Source organism: Myotis myotis, unplaced genomic scaffold, assembly GCF_014108235.1.
Source record: "Myotis myotis isolate mMyoMyo1 unplaced genomic scaffold, mMyoMyo1.p scaffold_m19_p_10, whole genome shotgun sequence".
Classification (NCBI taxonomy): Eukaryota; Metazoa; Chordata; class Mammalia; order Chiroptera; family Vespertilionidae; genus Myotis; species Myotis myotis.
In genome coordinates, this window is record NW_023416314.1 from 165,877 (window position 1) to 188,105 (window position 22,229).

The 22,229-nt window shown below is 65.3% G+C and overlaps 2 protein-coding genes across 8 annotated transcripts in view; one reads left to right on the forward strand and one right to left on the reverse strand.

The window, feature by feature from the left end:
• The first annotated feature begins 1,922 nt into the window (after positions 1–1,922).
• MCAM (melanoma cell adhesion molecule) lies at positions 1,923–11,242 on the forward strand. 2 transcript variants are annotated; one of them, XM_036324011.1, is made up of 16 exons: positions 1,923–2,025; positions 3,660–3,784; positions 3,871–4,078; positions 4,342–4,412; positions 4,505–4,592; positions 5,225–5,404; positions 5,491–5,612; positions 5,704–5,866; positions 5,966–6,084; positions 7,174–7,315; positions 7,405–7,526; positions 7,620–7,761; positions 7,847–7,918; positions 8,076–8,223; positions 8,543–8,660; positions 9,095–11,241. In XM_036324011.1, the coding sequence occupies exons 1-16, from the start codon at positions 1,965–1,967 to the stop codon at positions 9,122–9,124; spliced, it is 1,911 nt and encodes a 636-aa protein (XP_036179904.1). In that variant the 5' UTR covers positions 1,923–1,964; the 3' UTR covers positions 9,125–11,241. The 2 variants fall into 2 exon arrangements, with proteins under 2 accessions (XP_036179904.1, XP_036179905.1); XM_036324012.1 differs by lacking the exon at positions 8,543–8,660 and having other exon boundaries at positions 9,095–11,242.
• A 5,443-nt stretch (positions 11,243–16,685) lies between these two features.
• CBL (Cbl proto-oncogene) overlaps positions 16,686–22,229 on the reverse strand; it is a 100,542-nt gene continuing 94,998 nt past the window's right edge. For 5 of the 6 annotated variants that reach the window (XM_036324013.1, XM_036324015.1, XM_036324017.1 and 2 more), the window contains 4 exons: positions 21,556–21,696; positions 19,747–19,847; positions 18,753–18,932; positions 16,686–17,923 (listed from right to left, as the gene is read on the reverse strand). In XM_036324013.1, the coding sequence (XP_036179906.1) occupies positions 17,652–17,923; positions 18,753–18,932; positions 19,747–19,847; positions 21,556–21,696 (694 nt within the window). In that variant the 3' untranslated portion in view covers positions 16,686–17,651. The other variant, XM_036324016.1, reaches the window with a different exon arrangement.

Genomic DNA, 22,229 nt, shown 5'->3' on the forward strand with positions numbered 1-22,229 from the left:
ATCTGTCCTGCTCTGTCCTCACTCCCTTTTCTTCTGTTCCCAGTCCCCTTGGAATCCCCGCCAAGGTCTTGCCTGCTCAGTCTGGAATCCTGAAGTGCCCCCTCCTAAAGCCACCCCACAGCTGTCTGCCCCTGGCCACTCTGCCCACCCCGCTGCCACCGCGCGGGGAAGGCCAGCCTGCGGGATGGGGCTGCGGGGAGGGGCTCTGCCTGCATTCCCCTCACTGCAGAGGCAGCGCCTCTCACCCCACTGGCTTCACCCTCCTCCAGGCGGAAGGACTCCCGCCCTGACTGTCCTTGGTGGTTGGTGGGCATTGCTTTCAGCCCCAGAGAGCAGGAGGAGGAGTTAATGGTGTTAAGTGAGGGGGAGGGGGTGGGGCAGGGGAGCGGAGCTGCATGCCCGGCTCAGGGCTGGTCAGGGCGGCCAGCATCCTCCAGCCATTCCCACTCCTGCCCCTGCAGACCAGCAAGCTCATCCGCTCCCCTCCAGGCCCTGGGCTAGACCATATACTCGCTCTGGGGGATGGGGAGACAGGGACCTCCTCCTCTACCCGCCCCCCCTCGCCCCCCCCCCCCCCAGGCCTGGGTCTGGCCACTGCATGGCCCCCGCTGGAGACTGATGGGAGCTGATGTGGTTTGTTAGTCATCCCTGCGTCATCAAAGCACCATCCCAGGGCTGGCTCTCCAGTCACCTGCCCATCGCCCTGCTCCTCCCCCAAAGGGTGCAGGCTGCCCGGCCAGGCCCTCTCTGACCCTCCAGGCTGAAGGAGCCCCCGGGGCCAGGGGGAGGGGTCTCTCTGAGGCAGGAGCCCGGCCCACTCCCCAGAGCCTCCGTTCCAGAGGCCAGGAGAGCAGGTTTGGGAAGAGGGGGCTGCGCTGTGTGGCGGACCTGATGCCTCCTCCACACCCACCCCGGCTGCTAAGCCGCACTCCACCGGGGGGGGGGGGGGGGGGGGCGGAGCCCGCTGCAGGGCCCTTTCCACTGTCAGGACTCACAACAGGTCTGGGGTCAAACTGGAGACCTGGTATCCGTGGCCCCGTCCCTCCCCTCCCCTCTCCTCATTCAGGCGGGGACACTGCGTGCCGGCGAGGCCCTCCGTGAGCAAAGGGGCAGAGACAATTCTCCAGGACGGACTTGGGGAGCTGGTTCACGGCGCAGCCAGCGAGGCGCCTCCGCTCCCGCACGGCACCTCTGGGTCTGCGGGTCCGCCTGGCGTCCTTCCCTGAAGATGCCCGGACCGGGCGTGGGGGCAGCCCAGGCAGGCGCAGCCTCCACGGTGCGGGGGCTCTGGGCCGCGCCCGTGGCCCGCTGGTCTCTCGTGGCCGTGGCCGTGGCCGAGGCCTGGTGGGGGAGGCGGAGGCAGAGAGGGAGCCTGAGGGGAGGCCCCGGCAGCGGCTCCTCCGCCAGGAGGCCTCCAGGGCTGCGCCGGCTGGTCGGGGCTGAGCGGAAAGGGAGCGCGGTGGGCTCTGACCGCGGGGGCGCTGGCCTTTCGGCAGCTTCTCCTGGCCGCCGCCTCAGGAGTCCGTCCGCCTGGGACACCTGTCCCTCCCGCTCCCCTCCAGCGCGGGCGGCCCACTCCCCTAGCCCCGCAGAGCTGCGGGGTGCGCGTCCCGGCCCCCACCCCAGGGTGCCGGGCAGGGACGGGGCGGGGCGGGGCGGGGGGCTTCGGGGCGGGGCTGCCGGGAGCTTAGGCCCCACCCCTCCCCTGACCACCCCTTCTCCTCCCGGGCCCCACCTCCCCACTCCTTCCCCACCTCCCCTGTTCTCTCCTGCGGTCCCCTCCCTTCCCTGCTCCTCTCCCCTGCCCCCTCCCCTGCCCTCTTCTTCCCCTCCCTGCCCCCTCCCCTGCCTCTCCCCCCTCCACTCCCCTCCCTCCCCTCCTCGTCCTCCCCTGACGTCAGCGCGGGCGGGCGGGCGGGCGCGCGCGGACCTCCTCACTCGGCGCTGGCGCTCCGCGGGGAAGCATGCGGCTGCCCCGGCTCCTCTGCGCCTTCCTGCTGGCCGCCTGCTGCCGCCGCGCCGCGGGTGAGTAGGGGCGCTGGGGCCCGCACCCCAACGGCCGGAGCTCCGCCCGGCGTGCGCCCTCCTTCCCGGGCCCCCGCGCCGCTCTCAGCCCGTTTGCAGCCGCGATCCGAGTCCGGGAGCGAGTGGGGGGCGGGGAAGGGGGGAGCCGAGCCTCTGGGGGCGCGGGGGCGGGGACTCTGGGGGCGCGGGGGCGGGGACTCTGGGGGCGCGGGGGGACTTCCCTCGGGTGCTCTGCTCCCGGCCGCGATCGGAGCGATGGCAGGCGCCCGGCCAGAGCGCCCTCCGGGCACCGAGGGTCCCGCGGCTCCGCCGCCAAAGGAAAAGGCAGTTTCTCAGCTGGGGGTGCGCGGCCCCTCCCTCCCCGCCGGGCTGGGCGTGGGCAGGGGCTGGGGGGGTCTCCGCACCTCCACCCGGGGAACGGAAAACAGGTGGCAGAGATGAGGGTTTCCAGAGTGGAAGCGCCCAAACTTGTTCCACCTCCGGGACTGGGGCCGCCCTCGGTGGGACAGCGCCGGGCACCGACTCGCTCGGCCCCGTCCGCGCAGCGCTTGGGCACCGTCTCACCGGGTCCCTGTCCCTGTCGCAGCCGCCGTCCGGCTGGGGAGGGGTGGGCCGGGCAGTGCCAGCTCGCTGGCCTTGTGCCCGGTGCCGACAGCCTCCCGAGCGGACTGCATTTCTGGGGAAAAGGCTCAATCCGGCTCTGCAGCCTCCGCAGGTCCAGACGCCCTGTCCTGCTCTCCTAGACCTTCTCCCGGGTGTGGGCCGTGGGTCGGGTGGAGGTTTCTGCTGGGGGCTGAGGGCCACTCCGTCTGTCCTTGTCTGGGAGCCAGACCAGGGCCACAACGCGGAGTCCAGGAGATGGGGCCCCGAGTCCAGGCGGGTGGGACCCCCAAGTCCAGAAGGTGGGGTCTCCGAGTCCAGGAGGTGGGGTCCCCGAGACCAGGCGGATGGGACCCCCAAGTCCAGGCGGATGGGATCCAGTGACATCACCTCCGAATGGAGCCGGCAGCAGGCTGGCAGCACTGGCGTCACCCCTGTCCACTGCCAGGCCGTGTCTTGACCCCTGCGAGAGACTCTGACCCCTCGATACTTACAAGATTCCCAGAATGGGCCCCTGAGTGTGTGGGATGTTCATGGAGGTGCTGCTGAAAGGGGAGCTTCTGACCAGGATTGGACCAGTGGGTCTTGTGAGGGGCTTGTGAGGGGCTTGGGGGGGGGGGGGCCAAAGGGGAGAGGAGTGGTCTTCTCCTGGGTGTGGGGACACAAAGGGGCCTGTGTGCCCCAGCCTGGCACATGCCCTGCATTCCCACCCTCTGAGCTCACTCGGGGGAGGGGCCTAGAAGGAAAGGGGCCTTCTCTTGGCCTGGAGCCCAGTCGCCCCTCTGCCAGCCTCGTCTGGGAGGTGCCTGGCGCTCTGGGTCTCTTGTCCAATGACCAGAGATGACCATCCTACTCCCTTGAACTGGGAGAGGGCTGGCCCAAGGCGAAGGGAAGAGAGTGGTCGAGGCTTAGGAGAGGACTGGGCCCTCTTCAGACCCTCAAAGTGGCCGGAAGAACAGCTGCAGGAGCAGGGTGGGAGGAGGGATGGGGAGCAGCTGGAGCCGAAGCAGCTGCTGGGTGTCCTCTCGCCCCAGGTGTGCTTGGAGAGGCCGAGCCGCCGGAGCCCGAGCTGGTGGAGGTGGAAGTGGGCAGCACAGCCCTCCTGCAGTGCGGCCCCTCCCGTTCCCAGGACAACCTCAGCAACGTGGACTGGTTTTCCGTGAGTGCCAAGGGTCCAGAGGGCAGCAGCGGGGGGCTGTCCCCTCCTGTGGCCCAGGACCCCACCTCCCCTGCGCCTCCCCTTAGGTTCACAAGGAGAAGCCCACACTCATCTTCCGCGTGCGCCATGGCCTTGGTCAGAGTGAGCCCGGGGAGTACCAGCACCGGCTCAGCCTTCAGGATGCGGGGTCTACTCTGGCCCTGACCCATGTCACCCCTCACGATGAGCGTGTCTTCCTGTGCCAGGGCAAGCGCCCTCCGTCCCAGGAGCACCGCCTCCAGCTCCGCGTCTACAGTGAGCTCCTGGTGGACTGTGTGGTCAGATGGAGTGGGCGGGGCGGCTGGAGTGGGCAGTGCCGGTGGGCGGGGCGAGTAGGATGGAGTGGGCGGGGCGAGTAGGATGGAGTGGGCGGGGCGGGGCGGCTGGAGTGGGCAGTGCCGGTCAGATGGAGTGGGCGGGGCGAGTAGGATGGAGTGGGCGGGGCGGGGCGGCTGGAGTGGCCTTGCGGGTGGGACCGAGCGCTGCTCCAGGCCCCTCCCTGTCTCTCTCCCGCCCAGAAGCTCCAGAGGAGCCGAGCATCCAGGCCAATGCCTTGGGCATTTCGGTGAACAGCAGGGAGCCTGAGGAGGTGAGGTGCCCAGGTGGCCAGGTGGGAGGAGGAGCGGAGGTGGGGTTTGGTGAAGCTAGGTCTCCGGGGGGGACTCGCCCTGTCCTTCTTAGGTTGCAACCTGTGTGGGGAGGAATGGGTACCCCGTCCCTCAAGTCATCTGGTACAAGGACGGCCGGCCTCTGAAGGAGCAGAAGAACCGTAAGTAGCCCTCTCAGCCTCTGAAAACCACCTTACATTTTACTTTTATTTTTTTAAAAGTGCACAATGATACTTGAAAATATTTTCATAAGATTTTAAACTTTTTTTGTTGTTGTTAATCCTCACCTGAGGATATTTTTTCTTATTGATTTTTAGAGAGAGTGGGGGGAGGGTGAGAGAGAGATCGGTGTGAGAGAGACACATCAATTGGTTGCCTCCCGCATGCTCCCCCCTTCCCCCAACCCGGCTGGGAATCAAGCCTGCGACCGAGGTCGGAGGCACGTGCCTTTGACAGAGAATCTGACTGAGACTGAACCCTTCAGTCCAGCGGGCCAGTGCTCTAACCATTGGCCCGGCCAGGGCTGTTTTCATACCCCGTCCCAACGGCACCGCTTGGCTTTCCCTCGGACGGCAGCTGGGAAGCCCTTGAGTTCAGTCTGCAGCGCTCCGTGGTTGCTGCTTCTCCCTTTCGTCCCTGCAGCACTTGGCACACATGGTCTTGGGGAGGGCGTCTGGGGGTGGAGGGGTGCAGCTGGCCCCTTCGGGTACAGGGAGGGCCTCAGGTCTCCCTGCTGACTCCCGGGAGGCCAGGGGGTGGAGGCGGAGCCGCGGCGAGCCCCTCCCGCCCGCAGGAGTGCACATCCAGTCGTCCCAGACCGCGGAGTCCAGCGGCCTGTACACCCTGCGGAGCGTCCTGAAGGCCCAGCTGCGCAAGGAGGACCGCGACGCGCGCTTCTACTGCGAGCTCAGCTACCGGCTGCCCAGCGGGAGCCACATGAAGGAGTCGCGGGAGGTCACGGTCCCGGTCTTCTGTGAGAGCCGCGGGGACGGGGTGCTCCCCCACCGGCGGGCGGGGCGGGGCGGGGGGGCACCGGCTGAGGGCGCCCCTTGCTCGCAGACCCGGCGGAGAGGGTGTGGCTGGAGGTGGCGCCCGCGGGGCCGCTGAAGGAAGGGGACCGCGTGGAGATCCGGTGTCTGGCGGACGGCAACCCCCCGCCGCACTTCAGCCTCAGCAAGCAGGTGCGGGGCGGGGCGCGGGCGGGGCGGGCGGGGCGGGCGGGGCGCGGGCGGGCGGGAGGCCGGCGCCCTCTGCTCACCCCGCTCCGCCCAGGACCCCCGCACCCGGGAGACGGTGGAGGAGACGACCGACGACGACGGAGTGCTGGTCCTGGCCCCGGCGCGCAGGGAGCACAGCGGGCGCTACCAGTGCCAGGGCCTGGACCTGGAGAGCACGGCCTCGCTGCTGAGCGCGCAGCAGGAGCTGCGGGTGGACTGTGAGCGGGGCCGGGCTGCCGGGCGGCCGGGCGGCCGGGCGGGCGGGCGGCCGGGGACCCTCTGCCCCGCGCTGGCCGACGCGACTGCTGTGTCCCCAGATGTGTCTGATGTCCGGGTGCGCCCCGCGGCCCCTGAAGGCCACGAGGGCAGCAACCTCACGCTGACCTGCGAGGCGGAGAGCAGCCGAGCCCTGGAGTTCCAGTGGCTGAGAGAAAAGGTGCGGGGCCGGGGGCGGGGCGGGGCCGGGGCCGGGGCGGGGCCGGGGCCGGGGCGGGCCGGTGGGGCAGGGGCGGGCCGGTGGGGGCAGGGGCGGGGCGGGGGCGGGGAGCGGGAGTGGGGGCGGGGTGGGGGCAGGGCGGGGCTGGGGGCGGGGCCGCTGGGGGCTGGGGGCGGGGCCGCTGGGGGCCGGGGCGGGCCGGTGGGGGCAGGGGCGGGCCGGTGGGGGCAGGGGCGGGGGACAGGGGGCGGGGGGGCGGGGCCGGGAGCGGGGCGGGGCCGGGGCCGGGGCGGGCCGGTGGGGGCGGGAGCGGGGAGCGGGAGTGGGGCCGGGGTGGGGGCAGGGCGGGGCTGGGGGCGGGGCCGCTGGGGGCTGGGGGCGGGGCCGCTGGGGGCTGGGGGCGGGGCCGCTGGGGGCCGGGGCGGGCCGGTGGGGGCAGGGGCGGGGGACAGGGGGCGGGGGGGCGGGGCCGGGAGCGGGGCGGGGCCGGGGCCGGGGCGGGCCGGTGGGGGCGGGAGCGGGGAGCGGGAGTGGGGCCGGGGTGGGGGCAGGGCGGGGCTGGGGGCGGGGCCGCTGGGGGCTGGGGGCGGGGCCGCTGGGGGCCGGGGCGGGCCGGTGGGGGCAGGGGCGGGCCGGTGGGGGCAGGGGCGGGGGACAGGGGGCGGGGGGGCGGGGCCGGGAGCGGGGCGGGGCCGGGGCCGGGGCGGGCCGGTGGGGGCGGGAGCGGGGAGCGGGAGTGGGGCCGGGGTGGGGGCAGGGCGGGGCTGGGGGCGGGGCCGCTGGGGGCTGGGGACGGGGCCGCTGGGGGCTGGGGGCGGGGCCGCTGGGGGCCGGGGCGGGCCGGTGGGGGCGGGAGCGGGGAGCGGGAGTGGGGCCGGGGTGGGGGCAGGGCGGGGCTGGGGGCGGGGCCGCTGGGGGCTGGGGACGGGGCCGCTGGGGGCTGGGGGCGGGGCCGCTGGGGGCCGGGGCGGGCCGGTGGGGGCGGGAGCGGGGAGCGGGAGTGGGGCCGGGGTGGGGGCAGGGCGGGGCAGGGGGCGGGGCCGGGGCGGGGCCGGGACGGGAGCGGCCTCTGACCCGCCCTCTCCGCAGACAGGCCAGGTGCTGACGCGGGGGCCGGTGCTGGAGCTGCAGGACCTGGACCGGGAGGCGGGGGGCGGCTACCGCTGCGTGGCCTCGGCGCCCCGCGTGCCCGGCCTCAACGCCACGTGGCTGGTCAACGTGGCGGTTTTCGGTGAGGCCCCTGAGCGGAGGTCGGGCGGGAAGCTGCCCCACGTGGGTGTCGCCAGCTCTTGGAGGACAGAAGCCTCCCCTGCCCCGCAGGCCCCCCGTGGATGGCGCAGAAGGAGAGGAAGGTGCGGGTGCGGGAGAACGCGCTGCTGAACCTGACCTGTGAGGCATCCGGGCACCCGCGGCCCGCCATCTCCTGGAGCGTGGGCGGCAGGGTGAGCAGCCCCTCCCCGGGCTCTGGCCGGGCCAGCTGCCCGCTGCCCGCTGCCCCCCTCCCTCCTGAGCCGCCCGCCGCTCCTTCCTCCCAGGCCAGCGAACACGACCAGGACCCACAGCGCGTCCTGAGCCTCCTGAGTGTCCGCGTGACCCCGCAGCTGGTGGAGACGGGCGCTGAGTGCGTGGCCGCCAACGCCCTGGGCAGGAACAGCACCCGCATCCTCCTGGAGCTGGGTGAGGCCTGCCCCGCGGAGCGGCCCCGGCGGGCCTGGGCACCTGCCTTTGCCAACCTCCATCCGTCCCTCTCGGTCTCCCACAGCCTCCAACACCAGCACTGGGCTCAGCACCGCCACCGTCGGGCCTCACGCCGGAGCCAACGGCACCTCCACGGGTGAGCTGGGCCGGCGAGAGCAGAGCCGGCCGGCCGGGGCACCCGCATCCTGCCCCGACTGCCCCCGGGAAGCCCGCCTCCCACCAGCCGGGTTGGGTGGGCAGCGAGGGGAACATGGCAGCCGGGGCAGGGGTGACCGAGTGTCTTCGTGGGACAGAGAAAAAGCTGCGCGAGCCCCAGAGCAAGGGCGTGGTCATCGTGGCCGTGACCGTGAGCCTGCTGGTCCTGGCGCTGCTGGGCGCCGTCCTCTGCTTCTTCTACAAGAAGGGCAAGCTGCCCTGTGGGCGGTCGGGCAAACAGGAGATGTGAGCACGTCCCAGCCCCTGCCCCATCCATCGCCTGTCGCACAGCTCGCCGCTTCCCCGGGGTGTCCCCTGCTGACCTGTGTCCGCTCACCCCTAGGAGCAGGAGGGGACGCTGGGTCTGGGTGCTAGTCGCTTCACTGCCACGGCCACGCTCCATCCATCACGCTCTCCCTTCCCTTCATGACCTGCCTCCCTCCCCTAGGCCGGCCCCAGAGCACCATGTCCCACGGTTGTCCCCGGAGACGAAGCCCTTCCCCAGAGCCCCGCCCTTCCCTCGCCCCCTGAGTTGCCAACCTCTCGCCTCCCTTCCTCCCCCCAGAACGCTGCCCCCATCTCATAAAAGCACATTTGTAGTTGAAGTTAAGTCAGATAAGCTCCCCGAAGAGATGGGCCTCCTACAGGGCAGCCGCGCTGACCAGAGGGCGCCTGGAGACCAGGTAGGAGCGGCTGCTGCAGCCAGGGCCTGACCAGCGCCAGGACTGGCGCGCAGGGCTCACGGTCCTCGCCCCCCACACTAACTCTGTCCTCCGTCCTGCTGCTGGAGGCCGGCGCAGGCCGAATCCCGCCTCCTAACACTACTCACAGGTGGTAGGGCCAGGCCAGTGGCTGAGGGACCTGAACAGGGTGGCTCCCGGCTCTGAGAGCAGAGACCCCTCCCATCGCCGGCACCGTTTCCAAAAGAGCTTGTGGCTCAGGCTGAGCGGTGTGACCTGCGTGGGGCCCACCTGACCTGGGGGCTGAGACCCTCCTGCCCGCCCTGCTGCTGCTGCACCACCGGGCTCCTCAGCTGCTGCTTCGGTGCCTCCTCCCTGCTGGTGCTCACCCCCTGCCCATCTCCGTCTCCACGCTCTCCTCTCCTTCCCCTTTGCAGGGGGAGAGATACATCGATTTGAGGCACTAGCGCGGAGGTGGACGCCTTCCTGCCCACGCGCCCTGCTCGCCGCCCGCACTCAGGACGGTCACCAAAGCCTGCCCCCGCCGCCCCCCCCACCCCCTTTGCAGGGCCAGTGGACTGGCCGGGACCAGGGCGCAGGGACCACACTGTCCATGTGTGGAGGGCGCTCACCCCGGCGGCCTCGGTCCAGGAGAGAGGCCAGTTCTGCCCGACATCTCTGCTCAGTTATGGACCAAGGCCCCGCCTTCTGCCCACAGCATGGAGTCAGGGGCCTGTTTGTCTCAGGGGACTTCCTGCCCCAGTTGCCTTCCCAGTTCTGCTGTGTGGCTGCAGTTGCCCGCCGGCTAGGTCCCTTTTGTGACCCCCTTCCCTGGGTGGAGCCAGGAGCTGGTGCCATGCCTTCAGATGGGCGCTCCTTGTCCCAGCCCTGAGGGAGCCCCTGCTTCCTAGTCAGGCCCTGAGCTGCTCACTCGGCTCCGGGATCATGACTGGAGGGTGAGCGCAGGGGACAGAGGGGGGGGGTCCCTGCGGCCCTTTAAGGGGATTAAGATGACAGTGGCCCTAGCACCAAACTCCTATGAGCTGAGCTGACGGCCTCGACCCCTTTAGGAAGGGCCTCAAAGGGAGGCTGGGAAATGGGCCAGAGCTTGGGGTATAATGTGTATGTGTGTGTGTGTGGTTTTGTTAGGTTGTGTGTAAATTTGCAAATTGTTTCCTTTACACACACACACACACACACACACACACACACAAATAAAGCTTAGTTGTCCGGGAAACCTTACGTGTTTCATTCACCGTGGGAACCACAGTGCCTGGGCTCCAAATGGACCGGCACCAGGAGGAACCCGCCCCGAGGCCGGCAGCAGGCAGGCGGCTCCAGCCCCCAGGCTGACCCCTGCTCAGGGGCAGGGCCAAGAGCCTGTGGGTCCCGTGGCCTTGCCGGGAGGGGCAGCGCAGACCTGCGGAGGCACATGGGCTCAGCTCCCCCACGTGTCAACCCTCCATCCCCACCAGAGACAAGCACTCAGGTCAACTACAACAAAAGAAACTTTATTTAAAAATACTTTACAGATGTAGGTGCTTGAAAAAGCTCTTTAGTTAACTGTATATAAATGAAAAAATTAATAAATAACATTAGTATAACAGACCTGAACATGAACATACTGGCAAAACAAATGGACTTAAAATAGAAACAAATCTTAAAGCTCTGCTATTCTCTGTAGGAATATTTACCTTCTGTTTTTCTTATTCTTTACAAGTGAGAAGGATTAAATACTACGAATATAAAGTTTCTTATATTAATGACACTTTTAAAATAGCCAACACAGATCTTGCCGACGCTGTCGGTTTAACCCCACGCGGATGCAGAGCCCGCTCTCCCTCCTGGAGCTCAGCACCCGGCCCACCCAGGCCGGAGGCTCAGTCACAAATGAGGAGCCTGGAGCTGCTTCCACCTCCACCTTCTTTGGAGTGAAAGGCAGGAAGCACGGAGGAGGGGAGAGAACAGTTCTTCCCTCCCCCTGAAACCTAGCGGTCACAGCTCTGAGGACAGGCTGCGGTCACAGCTCTGCTGCCTCTTCCAGGGGAAGCTGATCCCCAGAGAGGCACTCGCTGCTACTGCTCTGAGTCTGAGGGCTCCGACTGGGGTGGGGGAAGGGGGGGCAGGAGGTCGAGGCAGGTCAGGATCCACCAAAGGTTAAGAGAAGCCACCCTCCAGGAGAGGCCGGACCCGGCTGCCTCTGCCCAGAGCACATGGAGGCTGAGCTGATGGAACCAGCCTCCCACCCACGGTGCGGCGGGAGAGGGACCCGGCGCCCTGCCCTCCCCGGGACTGTGGGGCTGGGACACTCAGAGCAGAACAAAGACGCTGCTATGTCCATATTAAGCTCTAAAATGCAGCCTAGGATACAGCGCTGCCTTAGAAAGGCACAAAATGTTTAGCTTTTTTTTTTTCAGTGTGCTAAAAATTGCTTTGTTTTAAATAAAGGAAAAGATATATAAGGTTAAAAACCCTAAATCACCCAGCCAGGAAGCAGGCGTAGGAGGTACTTCATAGTTGCCATGGCCCAGCCACATGCTCAGCAGGTCACGGCCAAGACACTGAACGATACTGAGAGCAGGTGTGTGTGTGTGTGTGGGGGGGGGGGGGGGGACGGGCGGAACCCCTCGGGCCTTCTCACCCCACCGGCAAAGGAGGCCCCAGCAGAGAGCATGTGGGCTGCTGACCCACAAGCAGCTCTGCCCCTTCAGCTTCCAGAGGTGAGGGTGACTCCCCTCTAAACCACAGGGTCAGAGGTGAGGAGCGGCCCACAGTGGGTGCTGAGCAGCCTCCGGCCCCCAGCTGGTTCCGGCAGGAGGGCCTCTCATAGTGATTGTTGGTTCTGTATCAACAGTCAGGCCGGGCAATCAGAACTCTGCCAATCTGTTCAGCTGCTGAGCCAGTAGATGTGAGGATGGAGAGACAAACAGGCAGAGGAGGAACATCTGTCTCAGGCACCGGACAAGGGCAGCCCTTCCACTTGACCGAGCCCCATGCAGCACCGCACACCCCACTCCCACCTTACTCCTGTGCTGTCGCCCAGAACCAGGACACATGCAGTCACCCCAGTGAAACCGCCTTCCTGGGCCGGTGAGGGTGCTGCCCCCTCCCAGGCTGGAGCTCAGGGGGGCCTGACAGCCGGCCCTCCCGGGGCCTCAGAGCTCATCTTGGGCCATTAGGTTCCTTTTGCAGACACCTAGCGGCTCCAATGGTGTGACTGCGAAAGGCTAAGACACAGGACAGGCTCTAGGACGAGAGGAATAAGGTCAAAGACTCAGGCAAGTGCAAGCAGCTTGTGAAACCGACCACGTGAGGGCTCCCATCAGCCTCTGCTGCAGCAGCTGGTGGACAGCGGGCGGCCCTGTGGAGCTCCCAGTGCCTCCGTCTTCCCTGGACTCTGATGTAACGACCTGACAGCTCCCACACGGCTGCAGAGGGTTTCGGAGGCCCGGGAGGCCCAGCCCACCACATTCCCCAGGAGGGACCCTGAGGGCAAGGAGGAGGGTGGCAGGGACACGGCTGCAGGAGGAACCCATTTCAGTGCTGAGCCCGGAAGCCCGCGGTGACCGCAGCGAGATCTGACACACACTCTGAACAACGTGAAGGAGGCTGAGCATCCTGAGACTGCGCCAGACAGACCAGCTCCGAGACAGGAGGAACGCGACCTAACGAGGGAGGCAAGAAACCCTGAACCCAAGACCACAAAGGGAAGGAAAACAGAAAATGGACAGACAGCAACCTGCATGCGTTAACCTAGGAACCTCCTGCGGGCCCAGGCACAGCCCACAGCCGCCTCCTCTCTGGGAAGCAGTGTGAGAGCAGCTCTCCACCTGCACCCCTCGGGGAACTCCCTGTCCTGAGGGAGCGCTGCGGCCGGGGGGCGAGGCGGACGGGCTGGGGTGGACACCCATCAAGATGCTGGGAGCATTTTCTTTCTTGAGACTATGAACCGAGAGGCACTGGAACCTGTCCACCAGGCTCTCGGGCTGGGAGGCCACGTGGGCGGAGCACGGAGCGTCTATGGGGCCCATCACCCAATAAGCAGACTGCCAGGCAGGACAAAGGCCGAGGTGCACACGGCCCAGCTCCAGCTCTAGGCAGGGGTCAGCTGGACTCCTTCCCCGGCTCTGGGAAGCACCCCGCATCCTTGAACTCCCTCCTGCCTTCACCCCGACTCCTGTGATTCCCAAGCAGGATCGTCAGAGATGCACCCCCCACCCCCGCCCGCCATGTGTGGTTCTAAAGACCCCGCTCCAGTGCACAGAGGCCAGGCTGACCCAGAGCGCCCAGAGGGAAGGCCGGGGAGGAAGCCCTGGTGGTGGTGCTAAGTTCCAGGACTCTGAGTGCCCGGCTCCCTCCCGCTTAGCTCCCTCCCTCAAGACACAGGCTGACACCTTTGAGAACTGAGTTCAGTCCATTCCCCTGCGGCTCCAGGGAGACCACACACCTGGGGCAGGTCAGGACCCAGACACACCCTCCCCTCCCATGTCTCCGTCGGTCGGTCCGCTAGGGGTAGTTAGCTGCAAAGACTGTGAGGGATTAAAAACAAGTTCCAAACAGAATGGGAGACGGTGACGGGCCCAGAAGGCTGACAAGGAAACTTCCCCACGAGGAGGAAGACCAGGCAGGCCCGGGGCTGGAAAGGAGCGGCGGGCGCGCTGCACACTCGCCTGTCGTGCGCTCCGAGCCAACACGCCTCCACCCACCAGGCTCCGCCTCCAGGACACTCACAGGGGGTCCATGACTCCCACTGGGGACCCTCCCAGACAGGACCGTGGCTCGGGAGACAATGGGGAGCAACGGAGAGTCCTGAACGGTCTGAGCCAGGGCAGCTCTGGGGGGTATACGAAGGCCGTGAGTGCACACCGCACTGCGTCCTGGGAAGGGCTATTTTAGGGCCAAATGCAAGCGGTGAGGAGCCCGAGGACCACCCCCATCAGTGCCTCACCACGCGGTGGCAGGAGAACACAGGCTGGCACCTGGCATGGGGCACTCACGGCTGCTGAGCGGACACGAGCAGCCAGGGCGCTGGTTGGAAAACGTATCCCTGGGCAACAGGGGGCAAGCCTGGAACCCCGGCTGTCCACATGTGAGGTAGGAGGCTACACACACCCAGCGCTCCCCCACAGGGAGGGGCACCGGGTCCTATGTGAGCCTTGTCAAGAGAATATAGCAGGCGGGAGAGAGGTCCCAGGGAGAGGAAGAGCTTGGTGACCGTGTGTGGCGCTGGCCGCTCACCGATTCATGAGCTGACTGTGGGTCGCCCAGATACGCTGGAAGCAATCACTGGGAAGGAAAACTGAACAAATAGATCCCAACTGCCTGTTTTGTGCATTTTATGGACAACGACCGGCCATGGGGCATACAAAACACCTCAAACTTTTTATGAGAGAATGTTATAATGTCAATGACACCTCAGTAAAAAGGAAGGGAAGGCCTAGATCTTGTTAACAGTGCCGTGAAGGGAACATACAGCTGGGTCCCTACTTTGCAAGCAAATTTACAAAAATTCATTTGTAAGTTTGCTGTTTGGACCATAAAATATCTCACTTTTCTATAGAAGAAATAAATACTTCAAGTATGAAGAATAGCACGCCCCCCCCCCCCCCCCCCGCAAATGTTATCCACAAACCAGACAATGCACCTGTCCCTGTGCTGAACGTCTGTGCAAGGAGACAGGGAAGCAGGGCCGGGGGAGAGGGCGGGTGGGGGGAGAGAGGGCTGAGGGGAGGGCGGGTGGGGGAGAGAGGGCAAGGGGGAGGGCGGGTGGGTGGAGAGAGGGCTGAGGGGGAGGGCGGGTGGGGGAGAGAGGGCTGAGGGGGAGGGCGGGTGGGGGAGAGAGGGCAAGGGGGAGGGCGGGTGGGGAGAGAGAGGGCTGAGGGGGAGGGCGGGTGGGGGAGAGAGGGCTGAGGGGGAGGGCGGGTGGGGGAGAGAAGGTGGGAGAGAGAGCAGGAGGGAGAGAAGGTGGGAGAGAGAGCAGGAGGGAGAGAGGGCTGAGGGGGAGGGCGGGTGGGGGAGAGAGGGCTGAGGGGGGAGGGCGGGTGGGGGGAGAGAGGGGGAGGGGGAGGGCGGGTGGGGGGAGAGAGGGGGAGGGGGAGGGCGGGTGGGGGGAGAGAGGGCGAGGGGGAGGGCGGGTGGGGGAGAGAGGGCTGAGGGGGAGGGCGGGTGGGGGGGGAGAGGGGGAGGGGGAGGGCGGGTGGGGGGAGAGGGGGAGGGGGAGGGCGGGTGGGGGGAGAGAGGGCGAGGGGGAGGGCGGGTGGGGGGAGAGAAGGTGGGAGAGAGGGCAGGAGGGAGAGAGGTCCGAGGGAGAGGCTGGGAGAGTGGCCGTCCGCTAGTTACAGAAAGAACACAGATACAGGCCCAGAACACAGCTGCCCAGTCTGTTACTTACCTACAGGGAGGAACATCCACGGCCGTTTCTCCCACTTGGGGAGCGTCGGCGAGAGATGGCGGGCAGATGGCCGCAAGCACCACAAAGCAGCCGCTGGCTAAGGTGGCAGGTGGGCTACAAAAAGCAAGCCGGGGCCTGCCGGGGCTCAGTGGGTCAGTGTCGTCCTGCACACCAATCAGGTGCAGGTTCGATCCATGGTCGGGGTGCATACGGGAGGCAACCAGTCTTTTCTCTCTCCCTCTCCCTTCCTTTCTCTCTAAAAATAAATACAACCTTATCTGAGGGGGAGGATACATTAAAAAAATAAAAATAAAAAGCAGCCCAGGAAGCAGGAGGTGGGTAAACAGAAGAGCCCCATGCAGGTCAGGAAAGGGACCAGGAGGCGCAGTGCCCTGGGCCACCTGGTAGAGAGGACTCGCCCGTGACAGGGGGAAGAGAGGAGTTTGCGGACACGCAGACTCCAAATGAAGCGGCCGTGAAGGGGGATTGTAGCTGGACCCCCGGCAGAGCCAAAGAACTCAAACCTGCCACACAAACCTCGGTTGAGGAAGGAGTGACGAGGGCCTCAGCAGATGCGAGGGCTTCCCGCGTGGCACAGAGCCACGGGAGCCTCCAGGAGACCCTGGCAGGGCGCTCTGAACCCTGGAGGCGCAGACACAGCGCACAGCCACCAACCACCGGCCGTGGGACCTGCCCCGCACCAGGCCCGCAGGCCAGGCAGGAGGCCCGGGGCCGCACCAGTGCCCCCGGGAGGAGCCGGGCTGTCCTTCGCCCCCAGGAGGGCGGCAGCTCTGAAGGGAACGGGCCGGCAGCGCCGCAGCCCAGGACGTGCAGGAGAGGCTGGGCCTGAGCCACGTGCTCCACCATCGCAGCCAAGCACACGTCGGTGTCGCCACAATGAGAGCCTGTCCTGGCGCTGGCAGGCGGCGCCGTCCGTCCCTACCGCTGCCGCGTCCCCGTCCTCGCCCCACTGAGGACCCAAAGGGGGCGAGCTGAGTGCCCGGCGGAGGCGGCCCTGGGAACAGGCGCGGCTCCAGGGCATGAGCGGCTCTCGCGAGAGGTAGGACCACGGGTCCACGAGGAGCCGAGAGGCGAGGGAAGAGTCAGAAGTTCAGCTGCAGAGATGACGAGATGGGTGGGCTCTAGGGAGAGTCGTTTCTGCCAGGAGCTCGCTGAGCCTCCCAGAGGGTGGCACCAGGCGGTGGGCGCTTCGGGGGAGGGGCGGAGCAGGGGGAGGGGCTGGGCGGAGGCTGGACCCGAGGGCTCTGGGCGGCACCCAGCAGCTCGGGCTCCACCCGGCCGGATCTGCGCCGGAGCCCGCAGTCCCGCGGGCTGCTCACCCACGGCCCACGGTGTGACGTCATGCATGGTGAGCGCCGTCTAGTCCCTGCAGGCACAGGCGTCAGTGCACGGGGCTGCCTTCCCCAAACCACAGGCACCAGAGAAACCCAGCTGCCGGGCACAGGACGGGAGCTCACACCAGCAAGGCTGTGCCACCACCTGGCTGGCACCCACACCCAAGGGCAAAGAAAACAATCACTTTGGGAAACACAGCCAGGCTGACGGGCAAGGGAGACGCCCACATGAGCTGGAATTAATTCACTGGGAAGAAAAACTGAACAAATAGATCCCAATGGTCTGTTTTGTGCATTTTATGGACAACAAGGTCAAGAGCACGTGCGGAGGCTTAGCTTCAGGGCATCAGCCGGAAGCCCACTGAGGACCAACGCTTCTCCTGCCGGGCGGTAGAAACACGCCTGCCCACAGCAGACGCACCCCCCCCCCCCCCCCCCCCCCGCACAGGGCCGCACCCCGACTCATGCCCGGGGAGGCCTCGCCCACAAGGCAGCCTTCTGCAGTCACGGTCACTGAGACACCTGATTGACAGAGTCGATGGATGTTCCCATAGAAACGACGCTTGGAGCGACAAGTCCACTACTCAGATCCAGTGACTGCAATGACAGCATCCTTCCCACGGCTCCACACCAACCGGCACCACACGCGCACTAAAAAGCCTCCTGTGAGCAAGCGGAAGGAGAGGAGACGGGGAGGCGGGGGCAGGCGGGGGCAGGCGAGGGCTCTAAAACACAGGTAAGCTGTGCGTGCGGCCCGCCAGGGAGTGCTGAGGCTGGGGGGTACCACAGCGTAGGGAAGTTTTAACACGGTTCCTTCCGAAACCCTTTGTGCTGATTTCCCCTGCCTGGGATTAACAGAGACAGCAGGTTCGTCTTACAATCAGACACACGCCACAGACAGACAGACGTACACAACCACAGTCTTAACCCAGGAAAGCCCCAAGTCTTCCACTCGACTGAGCGTAGCGCCCTGCCTCTCACTGCTCTCCGGGTCGCTCCCAGGTGGGCGGGCAGGCGGGCTACTTGTTTTATAAAAATCCCCACTTGCTCCAGGTGGGGCTGAGAGCCTTCCAACGCACTCCCCCAACCAATCCACCACCACCAGCCGCTCCACTGTCACCCACCGCTTTGAAATTCTAGCCACAGAGATGCCACGGCAGGGCTGGCCTCACTGCGAAATCTCCAGGAGCCCTGCCCAGGCCCCGGGAGGAGCCCAGCCACTTCCTCGCCAGCGCAGGCGGAGGGGCGCTAGGTGGCCACGTGGGTGGGAGAAGAGATGGACACGAACTCGCGGAGGATGTTCTTGGCCATGTCGATGTTGTTGTGCGCGATGAGCAGGGCTTTCTGGATGTCCTGGTGGGAGTAGCCCTGGCTCAGGAGGCTCTCGATTTCGCTGGAGAGCCGCGGCGAGGGGGCCGCGGCGGCACCTGGATGGCCCGGCCCTGCCTTCCGCTCAGAGTTGATTCTCCGAGGGAACGGCTTGGGGGGTCTCTCGGGAACTGGGGAACCCTCCGCGAAGTCTAGAAGAAATAAGAAAGAAAACGTCTGCAAACCCGGGGGAACCTCAACTATTGGCAGGAGTCACACCAACGTGTGGCCGTCGGTGTCGCTGGCCTCCCTCAGGGGGGCACAGGCTCTTCAGTCCAAGGCTGGTCTACAGGCCGCGCGCCTCCTCCCAGCGAGAGTCCCTGCGAACGGCCCACACCTGCCCTCCCGGCTCTCGCCACTGCTGCCCCGACCTCGTCACGTGGCGCCACGCAGCACCCGTGGCAACACACACCACCCGCCGGGATTCGCGTGGAAGTGTTTCTGAGGGGCCGGAGAAGACACTACAATTCTCCTTTTGCAAATAACAAAGCAGAAACGGGCACAATTCACAGTGAAGCATAAACAAGAGGGGCGGCTGGGTCACCACCTGCTTCGGGACTGGAGGCTGCACATCGCTGCCACCGGCTGTCCCCGTGACAGCTCTGGCCGCTGGTCCCACCAGCCACAGGTGCAGGAAGACAGCCCTGACAGTCCAGCCCAACTGCGGGCTGGCCCCTGGCCAGCACCCCCTTTCCTAGGGAAGGGGGCCGAGTCTGGAATGCATGGCCTGAACCATCGAGCTCGATGGCCATGTCCTCACATCCTCAGAAGCGCCAGGAGCCCTGGGGGAGCCTGTTTAAGGACACACCTCATTCCTACGTCTGGCCAAACCCCAGGGACTGACTGCAGTTTAACTGGACCAGCTTCCCGCCCCTCGGACGGACTTCTTAGTTCACTGCTTCCAGCTCCCAGTTCCTGGGCACCAGGCGGGCAGGCATCTCTGCTCAGCACCAAGGAGGAGCCAGGCAGCCCAAGACTCACCCACGGGGCCGCCTTCCAGAGACAACCAGCCGAAGGAGGAGCTGGCGTTCGAGATGTCGGAGAGTGTCCGGCGGGCCAGCACTGCGGGCACGGGCGGCTTAGGGACATCGTAGCCCTCATCTTCGTTTTCCCATTCCTCGGGGCCAACGCCGGCAGGGGCTGCAGCCACGTTCCCTTCACCTAGAGCAAAGCGCACGCGTTACCTCTTCCTCACATACTTTACCTTTAACACATGCAACAGAAGGCATCCATTCATCCGTGCACGCGTGTACAGTCAGCTGTCACTCCATGTTTACTATGGGCCATGCACCATGTGAGGCCTGTGGGTGGAGACGAGAGAAACAGGAATAAGCCTACCCCACGCCTGTAGCCCCTCCCTGCACAGGCCCAGGCAACCCGCCCCGGGCAGCTCACCAGCATTTACTCTGCATTTCACGCCACGACCAGCAAGGGCCCTGTGCGCGGCCCTCTTGAGCTTTCAACCTGGGGTGCTGGTTAATGCGGAAACTGGGACTCACCACCCACATAGAAGTTCATTGACGCTAAAAAGCAGCGGGAGCGCCCTGGCTGGTGTGGCTCAGTGGGAAGAGCGCTGGCCTGCGGACTGAAGGGTCCCGGGCAGTTCCCAGTCAAGGCACAGGCCCAGGTGGCAGGCTCCATCCCCGTGGGGGGTGTGCCGGAGGCAGCCGATCCATGGTTCTCTCTCAGCATGGATGCTTCCCTCTCCCTTCCTCTGACATCAATGAAGTAAATCCATAAATAACAAGCAATGGGGAAGGGAGCTGCCACACGGGGTCCCGGCCCTGGAAGGAGGGAAAGCACAGAGACTCTGGCTGTGCGAACAGGGAGTAAAAGAGAGGCGGCTTTACTGTCTGTGGGTAAAAGGTATTTTGCAATTAAAATTACTTTCTGCTCAGATCAAGCTCTCACCAGCTAAATGTCCCAGGCTCCTTCCTGGGCCATCCATGACCTCAGGCAGCAGAAAGCTACTCACCGGCAGAGCTGCCCTCTGCGCCGGCCGGTGCCCCCGGGGGCTGCAGGGTGTACATGGCTTCATAGGTGCTGCCGTCCGCCTGCTGGTCACCGCCACCCGCTCTGACCCGGAAGAAAGCAGCACGAGGTCTCAGAAACAGACGTCTGTTACCTGCAGACCCACTGAGACCCATCCACTCCCTGCTGCTCTGGACCCTGACCATCAGGCAGCACTGTCCTTTCACCCAGGGTCACTGCGAGGCGGGGAAATCCACTCCTGTGTGCGTAATGGGTGTGTGTGAGGGTAACAGCTGTGTGTGTGTGTGTGTGTGTGTAACGGGTGTGTGTGTGTGCGTAATGGGTGTGTGTGCGTAATGGGTGTGTGTGAGGGTAACAGGTGTGTGTGTGTGAGGGTAACAGGTGTGTGTGTGAGGGTGACGGGTGTGTGTGTGTGAGGGTGACGGGTGTGTGTGTGTGAGGGTGACGGGTGTGTGTGTGAGGGTAACGGGTGTGTGTGTGAGGGTAACGGGTGTGTGTGTGTGTGTGAGGGTAACGGGTGTGTGTGTGAGGGTAACGGGTGTGTGTGTGTGTGTGAGGGTAACGGGTGTGTGTGTGTGTGTGAAGGTAACGGGTGTGTGTGAGGGTAATGTGTGTGTGTAAGGGTAACGGGTGTGTGTGTGTGAGGGTGACGGGTGTGTGTGCGAGGGTGCTGTGGTGTGTGTGCGTGCGCGCGTGTGCTGTGGTGTGTGTGTATGTGTGTGTGTGAGGGTGCTGTGGTGTGTGTGTGTGTGTGTGCGTGTGCGATGTGGTGTGTGTGTGTGTGTGTGTGAGGGTGCTGTGGTGTGTGCTGTGGTGTGTGTGTGCATGCTGTGGTGTGTGCTGTGGTGTGTGTGTGCATGCTGTGGTGTGCGTGCACGCTTGCGCGCGTATGTGTGCTGTGGGGTGTGTGTGCGTGCTGTGTGTGCTGTGGTGTATGTGTGCGTGCTGTGTGTGCTGTGGTGTGTGTGTGCGTGCTGTGTGTGTGCTGCGGTGTGTGTGTGTGTGCTGTGTGTGCGCTGTGTGTGTGCGTGATGGTGTGTGTGTGTGCACGCTGTGGTGTGTGTGCTGTGGTCTGTGTGTGTGTGTGCTGTGGTGTGTGTGTGCGTGGTGTGTGTGTGCTGTGGTGTGTGTGTGTGTGTGTGTGCTGTGGGGTGTGTGTGCACGCTGTGGTGTGTGTGTGTGCTGTGTGTGTATGTGTGTGTGTGTGCTGTGGTGTGTGTGTGTGTGTGTGTGCTGTGTGTGTGTGTGTGCTGTGGTGTGTGTGTATGTGTGTGTGTGAGTGCTGTGGTGTGTGTGTGCTGTGGTGTATGTGTGTGTGTGTGCTGTGTGTGTGCTGTGGGGTGTGTGTGTGTGCTGTGTGTGTGCGCTGTGTGGGGTGTGTGTGTGTGTGCTGTGGGGTGTGTGTGTGTGCTGTGTGGGGTGTGTGTGTGTGTGCTGTGGGGTGTGTGTGTGCTGTGTGTGTGCTGTGTGGGGTGTGTGTGTGTGTGCTGTGGGGTGTGTGTGTGCTGTGTGTGTGCGCTGTGGGGTGTGTGTGTGCGCTGTGGGGTGTGTGTGTGCTGTGTGTGTGCTGTGTGGGGTGTGTGTGTGTGCGCTGTGGTGTGTGTGTGTGCTGTGTGTGTGCTGTGTGGGGTGTGTGTGTGTGCGCTGTGGGGTGTGTGTGTGTGCACGCTGTGGTGTGGAGGAAACAGAAGTGGATTTGCTTAAGCTGTGAGCAGGCTGAAGCCTGAGCGGGGACTGGGGCTCGCGTGTGCTGCGAGGCAGCAGTGGGCAAGCGGGGCAGCTGGGAACCCACCGTAGGCTCGGGGCGGTCTCGAAGGGCTGCTTCCCCTCTGGCTTCTGAAGGCCCAGGGGCCTGGAGGAGGGAGTCATGTACTCGGCGTCCTCCTCGCTCTCACGCTGCGCCCCGGGCAACAGCGTGGGCACAGGAAGAGGCCTGGAAGAGGAATAAACGCAGAAAAAGAAAGCAAAGAAGCTGGAAAACCTCCGAGTGTGAAACAAGGTTTCACAACCACCACAGCTCCAATGTGAGAGCAAAACAGGTGCCAGCAGGGGACTCTTCCCCTCCGGGCCCAGGGGCCTGCGAACAGCACACTCCTGGGGGGGGCGCAGGGTAAGTGGCGATGGACGGAGAGCTGGCCCAGGTGGTGAACACACTGTGTGCAGAGGATGTGCTGTCGGCTGTGCACCTGAAGCCTGTATAATTCTGCAAACCAGTGTCACCCCGATAAACTCTATGGAGGGGAAATGTTAATAAAAACACACTAACTTCCACTTCACTTTTAACTGGCCAAGGCGAGCTGCGTGCTGAGCAGCGTGCACTGGGAGAGGCTCTGTGCCAGGGAGCCGGCCCCGCACCGGGCCATCGCTGCCGCGGGCTCTGTCCCTGACCGCACACCTCAGCTCCAACACCTCCTTGCTGAAAGCTTTCTCATATATCATCTTGTAGCATAAGCAGTTTCCTACTCA